We start from the raw sequence: 25369 nt of genomic DNA on the forward strand, positions 1-25369 counted from the left end.
ATACATTCACCTGTCCTGTGCTTGCATACATTCACCTGTCCTGTGGTTGCATTTCACCTGTCCTGTGGTTGCATACATTCACCTGTCCTGTGCTTGCATACATTCACCTGTCCTGTGCTTGCATACATTCACCTGTCCTGTGCCTGCATTTCACCTGTCCTGTGCTTGCATACATTCACCTGTCCTGTGCTTGCATACATTCACCTGTCCTGTGCTTGCATTTCACCTGTCCTGTGCTTGCATACATTCACCTGTCCTGTGCTTGCATACATTCACCTGTCCTGTGCTTGCATACATTCACCTGTCCTGTGCTTGCATACATTCACCTGTCCTGTGCTTGCATACATTCACCTGTCCTGTGCTTGCATTTCACCTGTGCTGTGCTTGCATACATTCACCTGTCCTGTGCTTGCATACATTCACCTGTCCTGTGCTTGCATACATTCACCTGTCCTGTGCTTGCATACATTCACCTGTACAGTACTTGCATACATTCACCTGTCCTGTGCTTGCATTTCACCTGTCCTGTGCTTGCATACATTCACCTGTCCTGTGCTTGCATACATTCACCTGTCGTGTGCTTGCATACATTCACCTGTACAGTACTTGCATACATTCACCCGTCCAGGAGTACAGGGCTTGCTTACATTCACCTGTCCAGGAGTACAGGGCTTGCTTACATTCACCTGTCCAGGAGTACAGGGCTTGCTTACATTCACCTGTTCAGCACTTACGTACATTCACCTGTCCAGGAGTACACGGCTTGCTTACATTCACCTGTACAGCACTTACTAACATTCACCTGTCCAGGAGTACAGGGCTTGCTTACACCTGTACAGGAGTACAGGGCTTGCTTACATTCACCTGTCCAGGAGTACAGGGCTTGCTTACATTCACCTTTACAGCACTTACGTACATTCACCTGTCCAGGAGTACAGAGCTTGCTTACATTCACCTGTACAGCACTTACGTACATTCACCTGTCCAGGAGTACAGGTCTTGCTTACATTCACCTGTACAGGAGTACAGGGCTTGCTTACATTCACCTGTCCAGGAGTACAGGGCTTGCTTAGATTCACCTGTACAGCACTTACGTACATTCACCTGTCCAGGAGTACAGGGCTTGCTTACATTCACCTGTACAGGAGTACAGGGCTTGCTTACATTCACCTGTACAGCACTTACGTACATTCACCTGTCCAGAAGTACAGGGCTTGCTTACATTCACCTGTCCAGGAGTACAGGGCTTGCATACATTCACCTGTCCTGTGCTTGCATACATTCACCTGTCCAGGAGTACAGAGCTTGCATACATTTACCTGTCCAGGAGTACAGGGCTTGCTTACATTCACCTGTCCAGGAGTACAGGGCTTGCTTACATTCACCTGTCCAGGAGTACAGGGCTTGCTTACATTCACCTGTCCAGGAGTACAGGGCTTGCTTACATTCACCTCCCCAGGAGGAGTCCAGGACAGCCTGCAAGCTGGTGCGGACCCTGAAGAAAGCCCGAAAGGCCTGGACGTATGAAGTATCCCCTTTCGTGAAGGCTTCGAGGAGAAGATAGACACATTTTGGCAGCCTGCCAGCCTTTTGGATGTGCACTTTGATTGAAGTGTGTGGCTAGGTCTGTGTGTGTTACACGCAGTACAGACCTGATTGCATGTCGCGTGGGATCAAACGTCATACATGCTTGGTCCTCACTTAGAGCCCGGAAAGCAGAGCTCCATGTTGTTTTTAGTGGCAGCCGCTAACAGGGTTGGGCCTGGATTGCCATGAGATTATCTGAACTCACGCTAACATGATATGCGCGTCCTGACTGCGAGCGCGGAAGCAGGAAGGTTCGAGGCATGTGGGCTGCTGAATTCATATCTGTAGCATAGATCGCCGCCTAGTGTTGGGTCCGGATGATTGCACATTGTTGTCCTGGAAGAGTCTTCGAAGTATCACGATATAGGTGGCTCCTCCCCTGGACTACAGTGCGCATGGGCATCGACTCCATCCCCAGATTGTTTTTTTCCACCATTGGGTTCGGATGCATATTTGATCACTCAAGATCGGAATCGATAGAAACTTTATTTAGGCCCGAAGGCCTTTCCTATATCGTCGGTATTGTTGCGTTCGGTGCCCAGCTCTGTTCCGGCTCAGTTCCTGAGTCGGACTTCCGGAGGACCCGCGTGGATCTTCGGTGCTTGAGGCCTAGTCAACGCAGCCAAACTTCGACGAATCAACATAGAACGGAGCCCGTTCAAGAGATGCCCCGTGTGCAACTCGAAGTATCCCCACATCGATGTCCACCCGGTGTGCAACAAGTGCCTGTCGCCGGATCACGACGAAGCCAACTGTATGGCTTGTTCCCGTTTTCGCTCCAAGAAGACGATTCGACTTCGGCGCGTGGCGCGCCAGGAGGCCCAGCTGACGGCCCCTGCCCCGGTGAACATTTTCGAGGGGGAAGAAGCAGACGAGCAGGACGATCGGGAGCCGATTTCAACTCCAGCGACGGAGATCGACTCCAACTACGACGCAGACGTAGAAATGCTCGATGCAGAAGACGTCGTCGACGAGGTAGGAGACGACGATGAGGTCTATGGGGCCACGGAAGATAGCTCAGGGGAAGAGCTATGCCCCGTTCGAACAATCACTAAGGCTCAGGTCGAGGGATCGCCACATGGCCTTACCCAAGATCTTGCAACTGGATCCACGGTCTCGCCTACGGGCCCGGCTACGGTCCCTCCTACGGAGCCGCGATTGGTGAAATCGAAACCGAATGTGAAAGCTTCTGGCTCGACGAAACCGAAAGTGATCAAGACGCCGTCGACACAGAAGACGCCTGTAGCTTTGGTCGCCTCCGCGTCTTCGGACACGTCGGGCCAGCCGAAGCCGAAGAAGGTTGTCGATCCGGTGAAGTCGCTCAAGAGCGTCGAACCGAAGTCGCACAAGGGCGTCGAGCCGAAGACTGGGGTGCCAAAAAAGGTTGTCAAGCCCACCGACCCGAAACCATCGGCGCCAAAGGCCGTCGACACAACCAAAGGACCTGAAGCTCCAAAGGCTGTCGACCCAGCACGTCACCCGGATCAGGCCAAAAGTAATGTCGCTCTCGAGTCTGCACATGCTGGTGGATCGAGAACACCTGTCGGCTCGACGAAACCGTCCGCATCCTTCACAAAGCAGGTATCGGACTCGTTGCAACGCATCAGGAACAAGGCTTCCGCGGTCGATCCGAAGGTCACTTCCACCCCGAAGCCCGCTGCAAAACCGCCAAAGTCGACGGCGCCGATCCAGTTCACGCTGCCGCCAAAGGTGGCGCCGAAGGCGTTCGCGCCCAGAACTGTCGACGACGCGCCCAAGAAGGTGTCCACGGGACCGCAGCCAACACCTGCAGTTGTCGGCACAAAACACCGACAACACCTGGTGGAGGAACAGTCGGAGCAATTTATCGACGCCGACACCAGTAAACTTTCCATCTACAAGCGAAAGATCACACCGGCACAACCTATGGAGTCCTACACCATTCCTTTAAAGAGGAAAAAGGCTTCTACGGATTCCCCAGTTCTGATTGAACCTATTTATCCAAGGCCTCAAGACACTGCTCCAACCTCACCCACTTACTCTGATGTGGAGGCTGGGGAAGGAGAGGATGAAGAGTACAACTTCCCTGCTGACACTGATCCAGAAGATCACCATGACTCATGGTAGATGCTGGGGACCCAAGGGATCCGCAAACTGCCCCGGACACTCAAGTATATACTGTTAAAACCTCGCCTACTGAGGATTCTGTGGCATTTAATGCTCTAATTGAGAGGGCAGCTAAAAATCACGACATCCAGCTGCATGCTGACCCTGTTGAAGTGGATTTTCTGTTTGATACATTTTCCACATCTGAAAAGACTGTCAAGACTCTGCCAATGCTGAAGGGGGTTTTGAAACATGCTGCGGACATCTTTAAAGAGCCCACACGTGCCAGGGTTATAAACCCCAGAATTGAAAAGAAATATCGTCCGGCACTTGGCGACCCTACATACATCAAGGGCCAGTTGCCGTTGGACTCTCTCGTTGTTTCTAATGCCCAGAAGAGGGTGAATTCACAAACTACAGGTGATGCTCCTCCCCCTGACAAGGAATCTAAAGTGCTAGAAGCGTCAGGGAAGAGGGTGGCGGCTCAAGCGGCGAATATCTGGTGTATCTCAAACACTCAGGCACTCTTGGCCAGATATGACAGGGCGCACTACGATACACTTGAGACCCTGTTACAACACTTGCCAGACGAGTATAAGGAGGCAGCGGAGATGCTCATTCAGGAAGGGAAGCTCATCTCAAATGCTTCTATTAAATGTGCACTGGACGCAGCAGACACCGCGGCCAGGGCCATTAATACAAGTGTGATGTTGAGACGTCAGGCCTGGCTCAGAATCTCCGGGTTCAAACCAGAGATCCAAACCACCATCCTCAATCAGCCTGTAAACCCTGATCACTTATTTGGCCCTGAGGTGGATACCACCCTGGAAAAAATAAAGAAAGACACAGAGACTGCTAAGTCCATGGGGGCTCTCCAGTCCCAGCAGTTCAGGGGTAGTACTTTTCGTCGCTCAAGCAATAGAGGTGTTTCCAGAGGCCAGATGTCCCAGCAAACACAGTACATGAAAGGTGGTGCACAACCCTCTTACAACAAGCAGAGTAGAGGCGGCTATCGCGGCAACAGCGCCAAGGGCAGAGGTTGTGGAAACAACAACTCCCGATCCTCCGTCACCAACAAACAGTGACGCCTTGTCACTGCCCCCCGACCATACAACACCTGTCGGGGGGAGACTCCAACAGTTCCTGCCAGTCTGGAAATCCATCACCACAGACAGGTGGGTCAGAAAACTTATTCAGTACGGTTATTGTCTGGAGTTAACGTCCACTCCACCCAACATCCCACCAAGGCACCGTCCTATGTCAACAGAGCATTTGCACTTATTGCAGCAAGAGGTACTCGTCATGCTGCAAAAAGGGGCAATCGAGCTCGTACCAGTGGAACAAAGAGGCTCGGGAGTGTACTCCCTGTACTTCTTGATCCCAAAGAAAGACGGGTCCCTGCGACCTATTCTGGACCTCAGACCCCTAAACCAGTACATTCTCTCAGAACACTTTCATATGCTCACGCTGCAGCAGGTTCTTCCGTTGCTCAATCAAGGGGATTTTCTCGCAACATTAGATCTAAAAGATGCATATTTTCACATTCCGCTACATCCCTCACACAGAAAATACCTCAGATTCACCATTCAGAATCAGCATTACCAATTCAAGGTCCTCCCTTTCGGAGTGACCACAGCACCCAGGGTGTTCACGAAATGCCTAGCGACAGTGGCAGCGCACCTCAGGAGACAGAACGTTCACGTCTACCCTTATCTGGACGACTGGCTTGTCCAAGCAAAGTCAGCCCAGCAGTGCGCTGCCAACATGTCCCACACCATTCACCTTCTTCACAATCTGGGTTTCTCGCTGAATTATCCAAAGTCGCACCTTCAGCCAGCCCATGTGCGGCAGTATCTGGGTGCGACAATAGATACTCTGGCAGCCACAGCTCAGCCAAATCCTGTGAGGATCAACAGCATTCAGTCGCTGATCCAGAAATTCAGACCGCAACACTCGCTTCCAGCACGAGTGTTCATGCAGTTGATAGGCATGATGGCCTCCTGCATCTTCATAGTCCCGCACGCGAGACTACATATGCGTCCGCTCCAAGAATGCTTGGCTCATCACTGGACTCAGGCTCAAGGACAGTTGAAAGACCTAGTGTGGGTGACCGGTCGGGCATACACCTCTCTGCATTGGTGGAATCCACACAACCTTTGCAAGGGCCGACCGTTCCAAGAGCCTGTTCCACAAATCATCCTAACAACGGACGCTTCTCTACAGGGCTGGGGAGCTCATGCGCTCCACTACACAGTGCAGGGACTATGGACAACACAGCAAAGGAAGATGCACATCAACCACTTGGAGCTACTGGCAATCTTCATGGCGATGAAGGCATTCAAAGTACATCTGTGCAACAAAGTCGTGTTGATCCGGACGGACAACATGACGGCCATGTACTACATTCAGAAGCAGGGTGGTACACACTCTCCACAGTTGTCTCATCTGGCTCAGAGCATGTGGAAGTGGGCCATTCAGGGGAACATCTTCCTCATGGCGAAACACCTCCCAGGCAAGGACAATGTGATGGCGGATCTGCTCAGCAGGTACAGCCACCAGATGCACGAGTGGGAGATACATCCATCAGTGCTCCACCTGTACTTCCAGCAGTGGGGTCATCCAGAGATAGACCTGTTCGCCACAAGGGAAAATGCAAAATGCCAAAGCTTTGCCGCCAGGTTCCCGCACCCACAGTCGCAGGGCAATGCGATATGGATGAACGGGTCAGGCAGATTTGCCTACGCTTTTCCCCCAGCACCTCTACTACCGCTGGTGGCACGAAAGCTAAAGCAACACTCGATGACGCTCATCCTGGTTGCTCCAACGTGGGCCCGCCAACCATGGTACACCACGTTTCTAGAACTCTCCGTGGTACCGCATCAAAGGCTGCACCTCACACACATACTTTTGACGCAGAACCATGGCGACATTCAGCACCCAGATCTGCAACAGCTCAACCTGGCGATCTGGCTCCTGAGGTCTTAGAGTTTGGCTACCTCAACTTGCCTCCTGACTGCATGGATATCATACGGGAGGCAAGAAAGCCCACCACCAGAGCATGCTACGCAGCGAAATGGAAGGGGTTTGTCATTTATTGCGTGGAACACAACATTGACCCGCTTGACGCGTCCACGCACAACATCATTTGTTATCTGTTGCATCTTTACAAATGCAATCTGGCATATGCTTCCATTCGGATACATTTATCCACCATTGCAGCTTATCTCCAAAACCGGCAGCATCTCTCCCTTTTCTGAGTACCTGCCATTAAAGCTTTTCTAGAAGGGCTCAAGCGTGTCATTCCTCCCAGGACCCCTCCTGCTCCTGAGTGGAATCTTAATGTGGTCCTCACCCGACTGATGGGTCCACCTTTTGAGCCTCTACATTCATGCGAGATTCAGTTCCTAACATGGAAAGTGGCTTTCCTAATAGCCATTACGTCACTGCGACGTGTTAGTGAGCTCCAAGCGCTCACTGTCCAAGAGCCATTCATACAAATTCACTCCAACCGGGTGGTGCTGCGCACTAACCCTAAATTTCTTCCTAAGGTGGTTTCGCAGTTCCATGTCAACCAAACGATTGAACTGCCCGTGTTCTTCCAAAACCCAGAGACGGTGGCTGAAAAAATGCTCCACACTCTTGACGTCAAAAGGGCTTTGATGTACTACATTGATAGAACCAAAGATTTTAGGAAGACGAAACAACTCTTTGTTGCCTTTTCTGCCCAACACAAGGGCAACCCCATTTCCAAAGCGGGTATAGCCAGGTGGATCGTTAAATGTATTCAAATCTGCTATCAAAAAGCTAAGCGCACTTTAACGGTCCCCCCTAGAGCCCACTCCACCCGTAAGTTGGGGGCCTCTATGGCTTTCCTCGGAAATATCCCTTTGGAAGACATTTGTAGAGCAGCCACATGGTCTACCCCACACACATTTACTAAACAATACTGTGTAGATGTGCACTCCAAGCAGCAGGCAGCTGTAGGGCAGGCTGTTCTAAAAACACTTTTTCAGACGTCTGCAGCTGGCACAGGCGGCCGCCGCTAATGGAGGGACTGCTATATATGTGTATGTGAACTAAAATACCCAGGCATGCACAAAAAGTACTAGCTTATTTCGGTGCAAGACATGATGTCTACAAAACCATTATACAAATATTTTTAAATTAAAAATTGATTTTAATATCTCAGGATCTATACACAAAATGTACTATGATAAAACTGTATATTCAATGTTGGAGGTTAGAACAACCTTAATACATGATTAACACTTAAAAAGGGATTTTTGAACTTTAAACAATATAAAAAATATGAAAAAGGGATGGTTTCCTGTCGACGCGTTTCGACACGTGGGGCTGTGTCTTCTTCAGGACTGTACCATCAAAGTTCTGTTAAAATGTGGCGGGGCATGGGGCCACAATCATAAAAATTCTTTTCGGATATTGAGGTACGCTGTACACGAAATGAGGGTTTGTTCATTCCTTTTTGTAACGTTCTTAAGGAGCGCTGATTGTGCCGTGCTTCATGCGCAAGGTTGCATATCAAATGAAAGCTGTTAGCCGTGCGTTTACGGTCGATAGGTGTTGTGGGACTTGTAGTTTGAGTAGACCCGCCCGTTGGTGAGGGATAAATGCTGCAAGAAATATAGCAGGCTAATCGACAGCAAGATGCGATGGAGCGGATAGGTGGTCAAAGTCAGGGGCCAAATGAGAACTTCCGGAAGATGACCAGACTTGTGCGGTGTCGGTAACAGCGTTCTCTCTCGTGTAGACTGGATGTAGCGTCCTCGTTTGTTTGATGGAGACTGCTATATATTCTATGCTACAGATATGAATTCAGCAGCCCACATGCCTCGAACTGAATATGCTACTTACCAGTATGCATCTGTTCTTGGCATGTAGGGCTGCTGACATTCATATCGCCCGCCCTCCTCCCCGGCGCCTGTAGCAGCTGCAGAATTTACACTTTCTCTTAGCATGGTCATCGCTCACACTGTTACACTCCATCTTTGCCACAATGGCTAAAAACAATCTGGGGATGGAGTCGATGCCCATGCGCACTGTAGTCCAGGGGAGGAGCCACCTATCTCGTGATACTTCGAAGACTCTTCCAGGACAACAATGTGCAATCATCCGGACCCAACACTAGGCGGCGATCTATGCTATAGATATGAATGTCAGCAGCCCTACATGCCAAGAACAGATGCATACTGGTAAGTAGCATATTCATTACCTACAAGGGACCATGATCACTTCCTGTAAGATGAAGGAAGGAAAATCGCAGCAAGTTTCTGCCAGCGCTTGAGAACAAGGAGGATTGTTCAGATGTCCTGTGTCGAGATACAGGAGGCGAGCATGACCCAAACACTCCTAGCGCCATTGAAAACCCTGCTTTAGTGCCGTACGTAGGGGCATATTCATCACAGTGCTGCGTCGGTTTTGCACCTCACAACAGGGTGCAAAAGCGACACCACCCTGAAGTGCGTTTTATCAAGCCATGCGCGGCCACCTTGCGTGGCCCTGCGCGGCTTGATAAATCTAGAGTAACGCAGCGCAGCACAAATCACTGCACTGCGTTACTCTGCCCCAGGGAGGCGTTCCTTGGGCGCTGCGTGGGTCTTCCCACCTTGGTGCTTTCTCAAATTTACCACCACTGGCAGACCTGGGAAGTCACCAACATGCTTCGCCGCCCCAAGTGGTGTCCACCAAGGACAAATATCTTTATTTCTCCTTGTCTTTTCCTCTTTCTATGTGTGCTGCATTGAGGGGGGCTGTTTTTGTGCAGGAAGGTGTGTCTTCCTGCACAAAAGCAATCCTGCTTAAAAAGCAGACACCCTTGTACCACGGTACAGGCGTGCCTGCATTGGCGCTGGGCCGCACAGTGTGCGCCAGCGAGGGAAAAGACAGGAAAGCATCATATTATGTTAAATACAGCGCATTCCTGCCCGTTCCCTGTTATGCAGCGCAGCAGGCGGCTTGATGCGCTTCATGACATTTTGATGAATACGCCCTATAAGGAATTGGTGGGGTCAGACAAATGGACCCGTAGCTGTAGGCGATGCTGAGCCGTGAACGTCAGCCTTCAGGCCCGGGGAGGCATTACCTGACTTGGCATGTCGTCTAAAACCTACGTAACACTGGGTACAACCCACTAGCAGGATATCCATACGTGATGAAATGTGATTGAGGCATATTTAACCTTTGCCGTCATTTGTGTAATTATGTCTGAGATGTTGTTAATTCTTAGCATCATTCTAATGCACATGAATTGTAGACAAACAGGGACCGATTCACAGAACTAACTTAAGACAAAATCCTAAACTTACTACCATTTTGGTATTCACAGAAGGCACTTACTCATTTTGGTATTCACAGAAGGCACTTACTCATTTTGGTATTCACAGAAGGCACTTACTCATTTCGGTATTCACAGAAGTTAGGAGTCCTAAAGTTAGGAGTCCTAACTTTGCTACTCCTAAACTTAGAAAAATCCTAACTTTAAGACTTTCGGCATTCACAGAAGGCATTTAAGAGTCCTAAAGTTATGAGTCCTAACTTTACTACTCCTAAACTGAGAAAAATCCTAACTTTAAGACTTTCGGTATTCACAGAAGGCATTTAGGAGTCCTAAAGTTATGAGTCCTAACTTTACTACTCCTAAACTGAGAAAAATCCTAACTTTAAGACTTTCGGTATTCACAAAAAGACATTTAGGAGTCCTAAAGTTAGGGCTCTTAACTTCTGTGAATACCAAAATGAGTAAGTGCCTTCTGTGAATACCAAAAGGGTAGTAAGTTTAGGATTTTGTCTAAAGTTAGTTCTGTGAATTGGGCCCACACTGTATAATAAATGATATAGCAAAAACAAACAGTGTGTGCATACTGATTTCAGGGTCTGGGCCTGGGCTCTATGTATACTAACTGGTTCATCAAACTTCTCACACTCCCTTCTGCTAGAGTCTAACTTTTCAGGGGCAGACTGAGAGACACCTGCCAACACCCCTTCTCTCCAAAGGGTTGTATTTGCCCCCTGGGACTCAAGGTACCTGCAAGGTCTGACCCCAATGAAGTAGGACTAACAGGACCCTGCCCTGGAGCGGGGGTCTCCCGTATACTCACTTGTCCAGGAGGAGCTTCAGGACAGTCTCCACACTGGTGAAGACCCTGAAGGTGGCCAGGAAAGCCGGGACGTAGGACGTGTCTCCCATGGTGAAGGCCTCGAGGAGATGATGAACAAGTTTCGGCAGCGTGCCGCCCTTCAGTATGCGCACCTTGGGAGACTCGGGAGTGTCCTTCAGCGCCTCGCTGTCCGCCTGTGAAAGGAGATGGGATACAAAGGTGAGATATGAAGCCTGTGTGTGTTCACACCTCACATTTCAGAGGTGCATCTCTCAAACAGGCACGGTATTCTTACAGTGAAGAGGTGTTGATGGGTGTTTGCGACTCATACACACAAGAGGTGATGGGAGGAAGCTTGCACCAAGTCTAACTACTGCCAATCACGCGAGGTAGCACTCCAACCCACAGCTCTCTCGCCCACTCTACCACCTCAGATATGCAAATCGCCAGAGCAGCCCAAGACCGGTTTCGCTCTGACTGGTTCAGTCGGGTGTAGCCTAGTTCCAGTAGCACACTGAGCAAAGGGCCTTCATCTGGACATACCCATGGCCACTTAGGGAGTTGCATCAAACACACTAAAGGTGATTAGAAGACGTGGGCCCAGGGCCACCGGAACCAACCTACACCTGGATTTTTAGCCCAAACTAGGGCACACCTGGTCTGGGGTTGCTTGTATTCCGGCTCAGCGAGGACTTGGCCGGCCAGTTCGGGCTGGACTGTTCCCAATGGAGAAGGCTCAAGGCTGATTGGCATATAGGTGCGTCCAAACTGTGGTGGCATGGTGAGCAAAATAATGATGGACTGGGATGTGGCCTAAAGTAATTTTACCAGTGGCTGAGATTAATTCAAGCATTCATCCATCACTTTTTTGTGTACTTTTGGTTGTTAATGGGAGTGGGGGTGCGTCCGGCAATGAAGGCCAATAGACTCAATGTAGTATCAAAAAAATACTTTCTTTCGAATTGCTTTTTCAAAAGTTCTATAGTAAACAACGCTCAGCTTGGCTTGTAGTAATCGATCTGGAGCACAGAGGCGTCACGCAACGGCTGGCGCTGCGGAGTATTGCGCAGGACCCGGATCTGTCGGAACGAGCGTGAGGTGCAGAGCTAGGAGTCCGCCGTTGGGACTGTGGATGTAATTTTAGTTGTTAATGAATCACATCCAAAAACAGCGTCAGAGATCAACAAGCAGCCAGGAGTAAACTTTAAAAAGAAATATAGAGCCGAGCTTCTCAAAGCCCAAACTGACTCATTGAGAAACTCCGAAACCTCTTTGATTCGCCAAGTTATGACCACCCTTGCTTCCCCTGACATCAAACTCCCACTCAACAAAAAAGTCTCTCTATTCAAGGATTTATTTGCTGAAAAGTTTCCAAGAGCATGGTACCTGTTGTCTGCCTCCTACTCCCAAAATATGGGAAACGACACCCCGCGAAAGCAACGATTGAGTTGGAAGAAACTCACCCCTATTCTGTGGACTCTAAAACAGAGGTGTATAACTCATCACTACCTGAAATTCAACCGCAAAGAGAGAGAGGGTGATTTAGAGTTTGGTGGACAGGTCCTCCACAAGCGTGGCCTACTATTCGGTGTTACCCCTCTATTTGGAGTAGTGCGAACTTTCATGTTTCTGCCGGCGGCCATCTTACCGATGGACTTCCGGCAGCCGGTGTAAGTACATTAAAGTCAGAAACAAAAAAGCCCTATTCAGCCTGCATGATATAGGTCTCAAACTATGTAACTAAAGGGGCCATACCTCATATTGGCTCACCAAGAGAAGGTTAAATTAAACCAATGCTGTGTTACAGGTCCGGACATGCCTTCAAATATACAACAAGCATTTACAATGCAATGGTTTCGCCTTTGGAAAAGTTAGAGCTATTGGCATTGTAAATGACAAAATTTGTATTTATGTGTTGGTTTTGAAAACAGATAAATAAATGGCATTGTCATTTACATTGCCATTAACTTAATCTCTGCAGTCACTCTGCAGTCCCTAGCACTCCCTAGCACTCCCTACTCACTCTGCACTCCTTAGCACTCCGCACTCCCTAGTCACTCTGCACTCCCTAGTCACTCTGCACTCCCTAGCACTCCCTAACACTCTGCAGTCACTCTGCACTCCCTAGTCACTCTGCACTCCCTAGTCACTCTGCACTCCCTAGCACTCCCTAACACTCTGCAGTCACTCTGCACTCCCTAGTCACTCTGCACTCCCTAGCACTCTCTAGTCACTCTGCACTCCCTAGCACTCCCTAGTCACTCTGCACTCCCTTGCACTCCCTTGCACTCCCTTGCACTCCCTTGCACTCTGCACTCCCTTGCACTCTGCACTCCTTAGCACTACGCACTCCCTAGTCACTCTGCACTCCCTAGTCACTCTGCACTCCCTAGTCACTCCCTAACACTCTGCAGTCACTCTGCACTCCCTAGCACTCCCTAGTCACTCTGCACTCCCTAGCACTCTCTAGTCACTCTGCACTCCCTAGCACTCCCTAGTCACTCTGCACTCCCTAGCACTCTCTAGTCACTCTGCACTGCCTAGCACTCCCTAGCACTCTGCAGTCACTCTGCACTCCCTAGTCACTCTGCACTCACTACTCTGCACTCCCGCCTTGAACAGGGCCAGCACGTACTGTCCCATGAGGGCCGCCTTACCATCTGACAAACGTTAAGAGTCAAGCAGGGTTAACCGTGACTGTTGGCCTGCTCGGGGACATTATCTCCTGTTCCCAGATACTTGCGGATGGATAACTTGGTTGGCCATCTCTGCCAAACAAAAGTGTATGTTTTAGAATTAAAGACATACAGGCCTGTCAGCAGACATTTACCGGAACTGTCGTACACTCTTAGAATACCCCCTTCTTTCCCACTGAGGCAGTGTCAAGCACCCTTTGTCACAGCAGTTCTCCCTTAAACCGTGTTAGAAACCGTGTTAGAAGATGCCTGCGAGGCATAGCTTACAACATCTGTATGCCCAGGTGCTTAGATAATGCACTGACTCTCCATCCTCCTTCTGCAACACCACCACTAAGCCCCATATCTCTTTAACAAATTGAGCGAACAATGAGCCCATCGCATTGGTTACATCCTTTTGCCTTTTTTTCTCTTTCCCCCTCGCCCCCCCTGAAAAACCTATCCTTTCCTGATGCAATAGATTTCAAGCAGTTGGACTCGATCTTCATTGGCTCTAGAGCTGAGTGGGTAAATGGGAGTAGGAGTGGGGTCTTCATCCGCCAAAGGTCGATAACATTAGTTATTTGTTTTTGTGGGAGTTTTACATAGCACAAACTCAACCTGAAGGTATCAGAGCGCTTTAGTGAGCATCAGTTGCGTTACAGGCGGACACATTCATTTTGCTAGGCACGGTAATCACGTGATTTGCCCAGAATCACAGGATGCTGAGCGTCCCTGCCAAGACTGGATCCCTGTTCCCTAGCTTCGAGGTCGATTGCTCTAGCCGTTATGCCACATCCTTGCAATCACAATCCCATTCACTTGCCAAACAAATCAACGCAGTAACAATGTTAGCATAGTACTTATAACTGTAAAAAGAAAATGCCCGTGTTCCAAAAAGGGGCTTTGTCTCTACTCTCTACAAGCCTTACCTGGATCCACTCGTGAAGGTCACTCGGCGGTCCTCCGCGGTGTAATAGTGCCCCAGGAGGAGGGTGGAGAGGGTGACAATGACCATCCAAAAGAGACCGCAGCTGTTCAGCCGGGGAGCCCGGGGGCAAAAGACTTTCATTCCTGGAGGCTTCGTTTGGGGGTCCTGCCCCTCCCCTTAACAGTTACTTCAGGCTGTGCAGGAACGGGAGAGTGGGGTCCTGGGACCCTCTAAGAGAGCGCGGTGAGGCAAAGGACTTCTATCATGTGTACTCTGCGGCTCACCTGTTCCAATCTCGGCAGGTTAATGCGCCGGCTGCAGACCTCTGTGCGGGCCGACGAGGTCAAAGTTTCCAGTTCCAGTAAAAGTGTAGGGTGGGTTAACGCGCCGACTGTGGAACTCTGTGTATGCCCGGGAAGCTACAAATTCGAAGCCCATCAGGGTGGCGGTAGGCGTACAGCTAAATGTAGCCTCACTTGCCTGATGGATCCTTTGCTACTGAAAGGCGACGCCTCTTACAGCCTGCAGCGCGGCTCGTATGCAAGTGATTCACACACTGCCCGGCCTCGGTGCGCTCCATTGATTACAAAATACTCGCACTTGGTAAGGTAGTTGTGTGTAATATGTTCCAAAACAGCACTTAAATATTCAAGCACATATTTTAGATTGTATTTTTAAAGCATTTGAGGGCATAAGTATCCGCATCGACAATCCGGGTCAATATATTTTCCAAAATAGAACTGACTCTGTGTGCACTATGCGTAAATTACAAACGTCTGAAGATTAGGTAGCGCCTCGGGAAACACCTAGTTACACCATGGGGCTACTCTGCTGTTGACTGCTAGCGCTAGCCAGCCCTGGTGGCGGGAGAGCGTTGCATGAAACATTGGGCACATGGGAGCAGCTCGCGCAGGAAGGACAGCAGGCCTGTATATTTGACACAGGACGTACTTAGAAACCGACCAGGTTTCTTTAGGCCCGTGTGACCATCCAGTCCAATTGGACCCACAGTCTATCAGGAATGAACCAATGAGCAAGGCGACATTGAGCCGACCAGTAAGATCGGACGCTTGGATGGGTGACCGCGAGACACTTCGGGGCAGATTTACAAGCCCCTTGCGCCACTTTTGCGTCACTTTTAACATGAGAAAAGTGGCGCAAGGGGCTTGTAAATCTGCCCCTTTATATCTACACTGCATGTGAAGGGGAGACTGACCAATTAGCGTGGAGACTGAGGTGGACCAATGAACAATCACATAGAAATATACCATTCCACCGTGTGCAAAGATAGGCATCAGTGAGCGATATCTGGGCCCTTCCACAATTAAACTTAATTGATACGTGTTTGGTTTGAGAACAGGATAACCATTTTACAACCAAGACAAAAAGATGCACATCCGGTGAAGTGAACATGTAAAACGTTCTTGTATAGCGCGCAACTCACCGTGAGGTGTCATGGCGCTAGCAGCGAACGAAAACGGTAGGCCAGACAGCAATCCCAGACTAGTAGCCCCATGAGTACCTTCCTCAACCCACTAACACAAAGTCTTGAATCTTGAGCTTTCACCTCATTGTCAAAGCACAGGCAGGTAGGCTAAAATGGGCCCTTCTGTTGCCCCGCCTTGAAATATGCAAGGATACATGCACCCTCTCGCCCCTATTTAAAGCAGCTCTTCATGGACTATATACATGCACTTTAAAAAGAAGCTCGGCCCTTTTTCTTCGGGGTCACACAGACAGTACATTAATACTCACACAGCGTTCTGGGCATGTTGCTGGGGCAGGTTTTCCGCGTGCTCGAGTTTAGAAATCCAGATGCTCTCAGTGGGAGTGCTGCAGCTGCCGTGGGTGATGGTCGGGGTGGTGGAGCCCGCTAAACTGCACTTTCTGTCTCTACGGATCGAAAGTTCACGAAAGGACTAAACGGGCACGGTTAGAGGTCTGTCAGGTTACCTAAGTTCGGCATGTTTAAAGGGACAGGATAGAAGGCCGGAAGCCTAGTGGCAGGATTAAAAGGCCAGGCAACCCAAAATGGCTGATCTCAGCGTGGCATGAAAGCGGCTGATCTCAGCCTGGCATGTATCTATGCAGGTGATCTCAGCCTGGCAGCACCACAGGTGGGTGATCTCAGCTAGGCAAGATCTCAGGCTGGCAGGGATGACGGTGTTCTGTAAAATGGAAGCAGTGCAGGCTACCTCAACCTGGCAGCCCTGCGGGTGATCTAAGACTGGCAGCAGTTCAGACGGTCTCGGCCGTGCAGATAGGGGAGGGATCTCCAAAGTGGCAGCACAGCAGGTGATCTCCGGCTGGCAGGTGTAAAAGTGTTCTCTTCCACAGCAGCACTGGAGGTTAACTCGGTGTGGCAGCGGTGCAGGTGTGATCTCCAGCTGGCAGCGTTGAATGTGGTCACAGGTCGACAGCCCCGCAGGTGTTTTAAGACAGGCAGCGATGATGTCAGGCTGGCAGCAGTGCAGGAAGGACTTCAGGCTGGCAGCAGTTCCCAGACTGGCAGCAGCGCAGGTGATTTAAGACTGGCAGCAATGTCGTCAGGCTGGCAGCAGGACAGGAAGGACCACAGGCTGGCAGCAGTGCAGCGGTTTCCAGACTGGCAGCACCAAAGGTGCTGGCAGCGGTGAAGTGGTCTCAGGCTGGCAGCAGTTTCCAGTAGCAATGAAGGCGGCCTTCACTCTGGCATCATTGTAAATAATAGCCATGCGGGTGGCAGGGTAGCACTAGCTTCTCTCCGGACTGGCATCGGCGAGGGTGGTCTCCAGGCTGCTAGCAGAGCTGGCATCGGTGAGGAAGGCCTCCAGGCTGCCAGCAGAGCTGGCATCGGTGAGGAAGGCCTCCAGGCTGCCAGCAGAGCTGGCACCGGTGAGGAAGGCCTCCAGGCTGCCAGCAGAGCTGGCATCGGTGAGGGTGGTCTCCAGGCTGTCAGCAGGTGCTCTCAGGGCCGGCCGCAGCAGGTGAAATTCCAGGTGGCAGAATCCGAGCACACGAGAAATACAGACTGGCAGGACTGGCTAATGCGCCAACTTTAACTGTCCTTTAAAGCGCTTCTTCCTTTTTATACCGTTTTATTTAAATAAAAAAAGACACCTAAAAAGCCCCACCCGCCCAGGAGAGACGCCAGTGCGTCTGCAGAGGTGCCAAGTGAAGCTCTTTGCACCTTGAGCCCCTCCCCTGTTCTACAGTGCGACGCCCCCCGCTGACATAAACCAACGCCACCCTGCGGGCCCCTTTGATGTGCTTATTTGAAAGAGGCGGCATTTGCATGCAAACCATTACCTTGTTTTAAAAAACATCCGACATCTTCGTACTTTACGGTTGAAGGCCGTCTGGGGGAGGGGGAAGACATGTTAACAAACGTCCAGACCAGTGTACTTTATAAATGCACACGCTGTCAGCATCTCCCTCTAGAGCGGACTATGACTAGATCTCTCCAAGTGTATCCATCTCTGAGGGGGGCGGATTAGGAGGGAGAAGCATCATTGGGCAAACTCACCGTATACCATGGCCCCTCCCGTCTCGTGCAAGAAGCGAAAGCGATGGTTTTTGAAGAGCCATATGGTGAGGATGGTTAGAATAAGCAACAAGCACCTACGAGGACCTATGAGGACACGGGGGGCGGGAGAGGACACGGACGGCGGGAGGGGGCGGGAGAGGACACGGACGGCGGGAGGGGGCGGGAATAGACAGCGCATCTGAATCACGGACGGCGGGAGGGGGCGGGAGAGGACACGGACGGCGGGAGGGGGCGGGAGGGGGCGGGAATGGACAGCGCATCTGAATCACGGACGGCGGGAGGGGGCGGGAGAGGACACGGACGGCGGGAGGGGGCGGGAGGGGGCGGGAATGGACAGCGCATCTGAATCACGGACGGCGGGAGGGGGCGGGAGAGGACACGGACGGCGGGAGGGGGCGGGAGAGGACATGGACGGCGGGAGGGGGCGGGAGAGGACACGGACGGCGGGAAACGTGCACAGGACAGCGAGGGGGGGGGGCGGAAAGGCACACGGAGGGGGCGGGAATGGACAGCGCATCTGAATTCACTTTCAGTGAAGGGGAGGGAACGGGAAAAAACGTAACTCCGCCCTGGGAAAAAATCTCCGGAACGCCCCCGAATCTGGTCCGGCCTTGACGGACAGATCCGGCACCCAATGGCTAGCCTCCATTTATGGAGCTAGCCAATGAGAGCCGGGGGACGTTCCAGAAGTCCTTATTGTCGACATAGGATTTCACCTGCGCCGAAAAGCTGCGCAGAGCGCAGCCTTCGGCAGGCGAAACCCAAAAAGGATGTGCACAAGATACATCACATAAAGAAAATATGTGTGAAAGCAAGGAAAGTACCTCACGGACGTAACACCCGAGGGGGTTCCCGGTTTATAAATGACCGGTCTACCCACTTCTCATCATCGGTTACTTTCCTTGCTGGGAGGATGAAAAAGTGCAGAAAGAATGGCGAGACGTCGGAAGCGCCGGAGGGACTCGGCAGCGGTGACTCACATCTAGGAGTTTCCAAGACGGTCTTGTGATCTTTGACACGCCGTCTTTTTGATGCTCGACGGTATATCTACCACTTTCGAGCATAAGGTTCCCATATGAAAAAATGGAGGATTGAGAATAGAGACCCAACCATTTGCCCTGACGAAATTGCCAATGACAAGGCAATGAAACATGTCGGTCCAGTCATAAAAATGAATGGTATCAATGTAACCATTTTTTAGTAGGTGAAGTTTGGCAGCATCAGAATAAAATCGACTCAGCCAGCCAAACCTCACTATTTTATATTTGTTGGTGTTGGGTGTAGGTACTTGTCAACTTTTTCTTGAGCACTCCTCTCTGTCCTACTAGGTAGTGTATTTGCACACTCCCTGTCTGTTTCTCTATTCTGCCTTGTGCATATTCTGTGGTCCTCTGTGTACGTCGCCCCCACATCCATCTTCTAAGCACATGGAAGTGCTGTCATGAGCGCGCCAGTCACTCTGAGGACTGTGATAAGCACCTGAAAAGGCTGTTCATAAACATCCGAGGCACTATGTGTGCGGCCTCTTTGCAAGGATCAGCAGCAAGTCTACAAAACACTCTTTATGCCTATCTTGGAGAGGAATGAAAGTCTCTCTGACTATCCGGAAATAAGTATAGCGGCTATGTGCTTTCTGGGTATAGCGCTTTTGCCCTCACATGGGGTATGAAAAATTCTCTCTCTCTTTCTCATTATTTTCTTCTCACTCTCTCTTTTTCTCACTCTCTCTACCTCTTTCTTTCTCTCCCTCGCTCTCTCTCTTTATCGCTCTTTCTCTTTTTCTCTCTCCCTCTCTCTCTCTCTCATTCCCTCTCTCTCTCTCTCTCTCTCTCTCTCTCTCTCTCTCTCTCCCTCTCTCCCTCGCTCTCTCTCTTTATCGCTCTCTCTTTTTCTCTCTCCCTCTCTCTCTCTCATTCCCTCTCTCTCTCTCTCCCTCTCTCTCTCCCTCTCTCTCTCCCTCTCTCTCTCTCTCTCTCTCATTCCCTCTCTCTCTCTCCCTCTCTCTCTCCTCCCCTCTCTCTCTCTCTCCCTCTCTCTCTCTCTCTCTCTCTCTCTCTCTCTCTCTCCCTCTCTCCCTCGCTCTCTCTCTTTATCGCTCTTTCTCTTTTTCTCTCTCCCTCTCTCTCATTCCCTCTCTCTCTCTCTCTCTCTCTCTCTCTCCCTCTCTCCCTCGCTCTCTCTCTTTATCGCTCTTTCTCTTTTTCTCTCTCCCTCTCTCTCTCTCTCATTCCCTCTCTCTCTCTCTCCCTCTCTCTCTTTTTCTCCCTCTTTCTCTCTCTCTCTCTCTCTCTCTCTCCTCTCTCTCTCTCTCTCTCTTTTTCTCTCTCTCGCTCCCTCTCTCTCTCTCTCTCTCTCTCTCTCTTTCTCTTTTTCTCTCTCTCTCTCCCTCTCTCTCTCCCCCTCTCTCTCTCTCTCTCTCTCTATCTGTATATGTATCTATCTATATAATGGGACTAAGCTTTAAAAGGGCAGTACTCTTGCACAAGGCAGAAATGTTACACACGTATTTTATGCAGCATAATAAATGTGTTGATCTTTGTAATATAATACATTTGCATTATTTGTTCTAGAAAGTACTATTTTAAAGGAATGTTATGAGGCAATTCTAGTATCCAAAATATTAAGCAGCCTCGTAGTCATCTCCGTTATTTTTTACTGCAGAGAGCCACTGAAATGTAACTTGTACCTCCGTGTTTGCGTCTCTTAATTGACAGTAACAGCATTTGCACAGTGAGGCTTTGTAGTGCTCATGGCAGTAGGGGTGTGTGGGTACCTAACAGGATTCTATGTTTTGTCACTACCGGAGTCATAGCGGTTGAGTGTGTTTTTGTCGTGTCTGTGTGTCAGATCATTCTAGTGATTGGGAGATGGTTCCTGCTGTTTTTGTGTAAACTTCATGTTTTTGTTTCTGTTCGAATTCCCTGGCTGGTCAATCTCTTCAGGCAACGGGGGCCACCAGCAGACATCACCAACAAACAATTATCTGCTGTTACTAGACTGGTGGAGCAAGCATCTGTAGGTCACTTTGCTGTGGTTGCCAATCCTCTACAGGGCACTCTAAAGGGCATTTGTGGTCTTCAGGATTAAACAAAGAGCAGTGGTAGGAAGGATGGCACCTACACAGGTCCCGGCTCAATCTTCAGCTGGACCTCCTGTCTCTGAACCTTGTGTACATGAGTTGGGTGTTTTTCCTCTGGCTGGAGATTGTACCATCTAGGGGATAAGTGAAGTGGACCATGGTAAGTGGTGCATCTTCATTCTTTAGCTCACCCACGGTAGGTGCCTTCCAAGGCTTCCTACTTTCCACTCCCTTCTAATCTCTTACTTACACCGACCCCTACCTTCCCCACACAAAGTATGAATTTAGCACGAGGGAAGTATGTGTTTGAAACTGAAGCCCAGTGCCTTGATCCCTCCTCTTCGTTCTGTATCATTATTAGGTCACGCCTTAGCCAATGCGCTTGCGCATTGCTCCGGCGAGATTATAGTAAGGGGAAAAGAACGGTCTACCAAAACGGCGGAATAGACACAGTTTATGTGATCTATGCGCGTGCACAAACCAGCCACGTCACACACCGCCATTTGTCTGTGCCTCACATCATACTTCAAAGGCTGCCGCTCCCCCCGCATCAGACTTCAAAGGAATGCGCTCCCGCTCCCCCCCCCCCCCCTCGCCACAGCAATGCCGAGTGCTTGTTTTGCTTGTGTGCTTGCATCTTCCTTCCTTGGCCCTGGGTGTTTTTCGTGTTCTCCCATTCAGTGCCTTCTCGAACACCACCACATCACTCATGGACACCACCACATCACTCAGGGACACCACCACATCACTCAGGAACACCACCACATCACTCAGGGACACCACCACATCACTCAGGAACACCACCACATCACTCAGGAACACCACCACATCACTCAGGGACACCACCACATCACTCAGGGACACCACCACATCACTCAGGGGCACCACCACATCACTCGGGGGCACCACCACATCACTCGGGGACACCACCACATCACTCGGGGACACCACCACATCACTCAGGAACACCACCACATCACCCAGGAACACCACCACATCACTCAGGGACACCACCACATCACTCAGGGACACCACCACATCACTCAGGGACACCACCACATCACTCGGGGACACCACCACATCACTCAGGGGACACCACCACATCACTCAGGGGACACCACCACATCACTCAGGGGACACCACCACATCACTCGGGAACACCACCACATCACTCGGGAACACCACCACATCACTCAGGGGACACCACCACATCACTCAGGGGACACCACCACATCACTCGGGGACACCACCACATCACTCAGGGGACACCACCACATCACTCAGGGGACACCACCACATCACTCGGGGACACCACCACATCACTCAGGGGACACCACCACATCACTCAGGGACACCATCACATCACTCGGGGACACCACCACATCACTCGGGGACACCACCACATCACTCGGGGACACCACCACATCACTCGGGGACACCACCACATCACTCAGGGGACACCACCACATCACTCGGGGACACCACCACATCACTCGGGGACACCACCACATCACTCAGGGGACACCACCACATCACTCGGGGACACCACCACATCACTCAGGGGACACCACCACATCACTCAGGGACACCACCACATCACTCGGGAACACCACCACATCACTCGGGAACACCACCACATCACTCAGGGACACCACCACATCACTCAGGGGACACCACCACATCACTCGGGGACACCACCACATCACTCAGGGGACACCACCACATCACTCAGGGGACACCACCACATCACTCGGGGACACCACCACATCACTCAGGGGACACCACCACATCACTCAGGGACACCATCACATCACTCGGGGACACCACCACATCACTCGGGGACACCACCACATCACTCGGGGACACCACCACATCACTCGGGGACACCACCACATCACTCAGGGGACACCACCACATCACTCGGGGACACCACCACATCACTCGGGGACACCACCACATCACTCGGGGACACCACCACATCACTCAGGGGACACCACCACATCACTCAGGGACACCACCACATCACTCGGGAACACCACCACATCACTCGGGAACACCACCACATCACTCAGGGACACCACCACATCACTCAGGGACACCACCACATCACTCAGGAACACCACCACATGACTCAGGGACACCACCACATCAGTCTGGGACACCACCACATCACTCTAATACACCACCACATCACTCAGCCCAACCACATCATCACTCAGCACCACAACAGCACTCTCCTTGCTTGCTACCAATACGCATTGCCATAGCCAATAGGACTCGCATTAGGAAAGTGTAAGCTATTGGCTTTGTGAATAGCAACGCTATTAATTTATATATTTTCAAAGCCAACACATATTAAAAAAAATTGTCATTTACAATACCAATAGCTCACACTTTCCTAATGCGAGACCTATTGCATTGCAAATGCTTGTTGACTTTGGGAACAGAGGCAGGTACCAGGCCCAAATTGTCAGGCCAATACCCCAGAGCTCTGGGTTATTACCCAAGATAAGCACCTCAGTTTTGGTGCTATGAAGCTTAAGAGCATTACTAGACATCCACAAAGAAGCATTCCTCAAGCCAGGCTGCAACAAAGAAGAATCTTGATGCTGGGCAGCAGAAAGGGAAAAAACGATCTGGCTATCGTTGGCATAGGAAAATATAGTTAAACCCGTCTTCTCAGCAATGACATAAAGCAGCCTGGCAGCCAAACCATCTCATGTAAAGAATCCTTTCAGCCAACCCGCATCACATAAAGCAGCCATCCAGTCAACCCGTGTCACATAAAGGAGTCTTCCAGCCAACTCGCATCACATGAAACAGCCTTCCAACCAACCCGTGTCACACAAAGCATCCTTTCAGCCAACCCGCATCACATGAAGCAGCCTTCCAGCCAACCCGCATCACATGAAGCAGCCTTCCAGCCAACCCGCGTCACATAAAGCAGCCTTCCAGCCAACCCGCGTCACACAAAGCATCCTTTCAGCCAACCCGCATCACATGAAGCAGCCTTCCAGCCAACCCGCATCACATGAAGCAGCCTTCCAGGCTACCCGTGTCACTTAAGACAGCCTTCCAAGCTACCCGCGTCACATAAAGCAGCCATCCAGTCAACCCGTGTCACATAAAGGAGTCTTCCAGCCAACTCGCATCACATGAAACAGCCTTCCAGCCAACCCGTGTCACACAAAGCATCCTTTCAGCCAACCCGCATCACATGAAGCAGCCTTCCAGCCAACCAGCATCACATGAAGCAGCCTTCCAGCCAACCCGCATCACATGAAGCAGCCTTCCAGCCAACCCGCATCACATGAAGCAGCCTTCCAGGCTACCCGCGTCACTTTAAGCAGCCTTCCAGCCAACCCGCATCACATGAAGCAGCCTTCCAGGCAACCCGCATCACATGAAGCAGCCTTCCAGCCAACCCGCATCACATGAAGCAGCCTTCCAGCCAACCCGCGTCACATAAAGCAGCCTTCCAGGCTGCCCGCGTCACTTAAGACATCCTTCCAGCCAACCCGCGTCACATAAAGCAGCCATCCAGGCTGCCCGCGTCACTTAAGACATCCTTCCAGCCAACCCGCATCACATAAAGCAGCCTTCCAGCCAACCCGCATCACATGAAGCAGCCTTCCAGCCAACCCGCGTCACATAAAGCAGCCTTCCAGGCTGCCCGCGTCACTTAAGACATCCTTCCAGCCAACCCGCATCACATAAAGCAGCCTTCCAGCCAACCCGCATCACATGAAGCAGCCTTCCAGCCAACCCGCGTCACATAAAGCAGCCTTCCAGGCTGCCCGCGTCACTTAAGACAGCCTTCCAGGCTACCCGCGTCACATAAAGCAGCCTTCCAGCCGACCCACGTCACATAAAGCAGCCTTCCAGCCGACCCACGTCACTTAAAGCAGCCTTCCAGGCAACCTGTGTCACATAAAGCAGCCTTCCAGTCAACCCGTGTCACAAAAAGACATGAAGCAGCCTTCCAGCCAACCCGTGTCACATACAGCAGCCTTCCAGGCAACCTTTGTCACATAAAGCAGCCTTCCAGCCAACCCGCATCACATGAAGCAGCCTTCCAGCCAACCCCCATCACATGAAGCAGCCTTCCAGGCTACCCGCGTCACTTAAAGCAGCCTTCCAGGCAACTCGCATCACATGAAACAGCCTTCCAGCCAACCCACGTCACATAAGACAGCCTTCCAGCCAACCTGCATCACATGAAGCAGCCTTCCAGCCAACCCGCGTCACATAAAGCAGCCATCCAGTAAACCCGTGTCACATAAAGGAGTCTTCCAGCCAACTCGCATCACATGAAACAGCCTTCCAGCCAACCCGTGTCACACAAAGCATCCTTTCAGCCAACCCGCATCA

General features: G+C 50.9%; 1 protein-coding gene across 4 annotated transcripts in view; it reads right to left on the minus strand.

The window, feature by feature from the left end:
* Window positions 1-25369, minus strand: part of RGL2 (ral guanine nucleotide dissociation stimulator like 2) — a 256218-nt gene that overhangs the window by 59678 nt on the left and 171171 nt on the right. For all 4 annotated transcript variants that reach the window (XM_078641622.1, XM_078641625.1, XM_078641624.1 and 1 more), the window contains one exon: window positions 10788-10981. In XM_078641622.1, the coding sequence (XP_078497748.1) occupies window positions 10788-10981 (194 nt within the window). The remainder of the gene's footprint in view (window positions 1-10787; window positions 10982-25369) is intronic.

This window comes from Lissotriton helveticus, chromosome 5_1 (genome assembly GCF_964261635.1).
Source record: "Lissotriton helveticus chromosome 5_1, aLisHel1.1, whole genome shotgun sequence".
NCBI classification, from domain to species: Eukaryota; Metazoa; Chordata; class Amphibia; order Caudata; family Salamandridae; genus Lissotriton; species Lissotriton helveticus.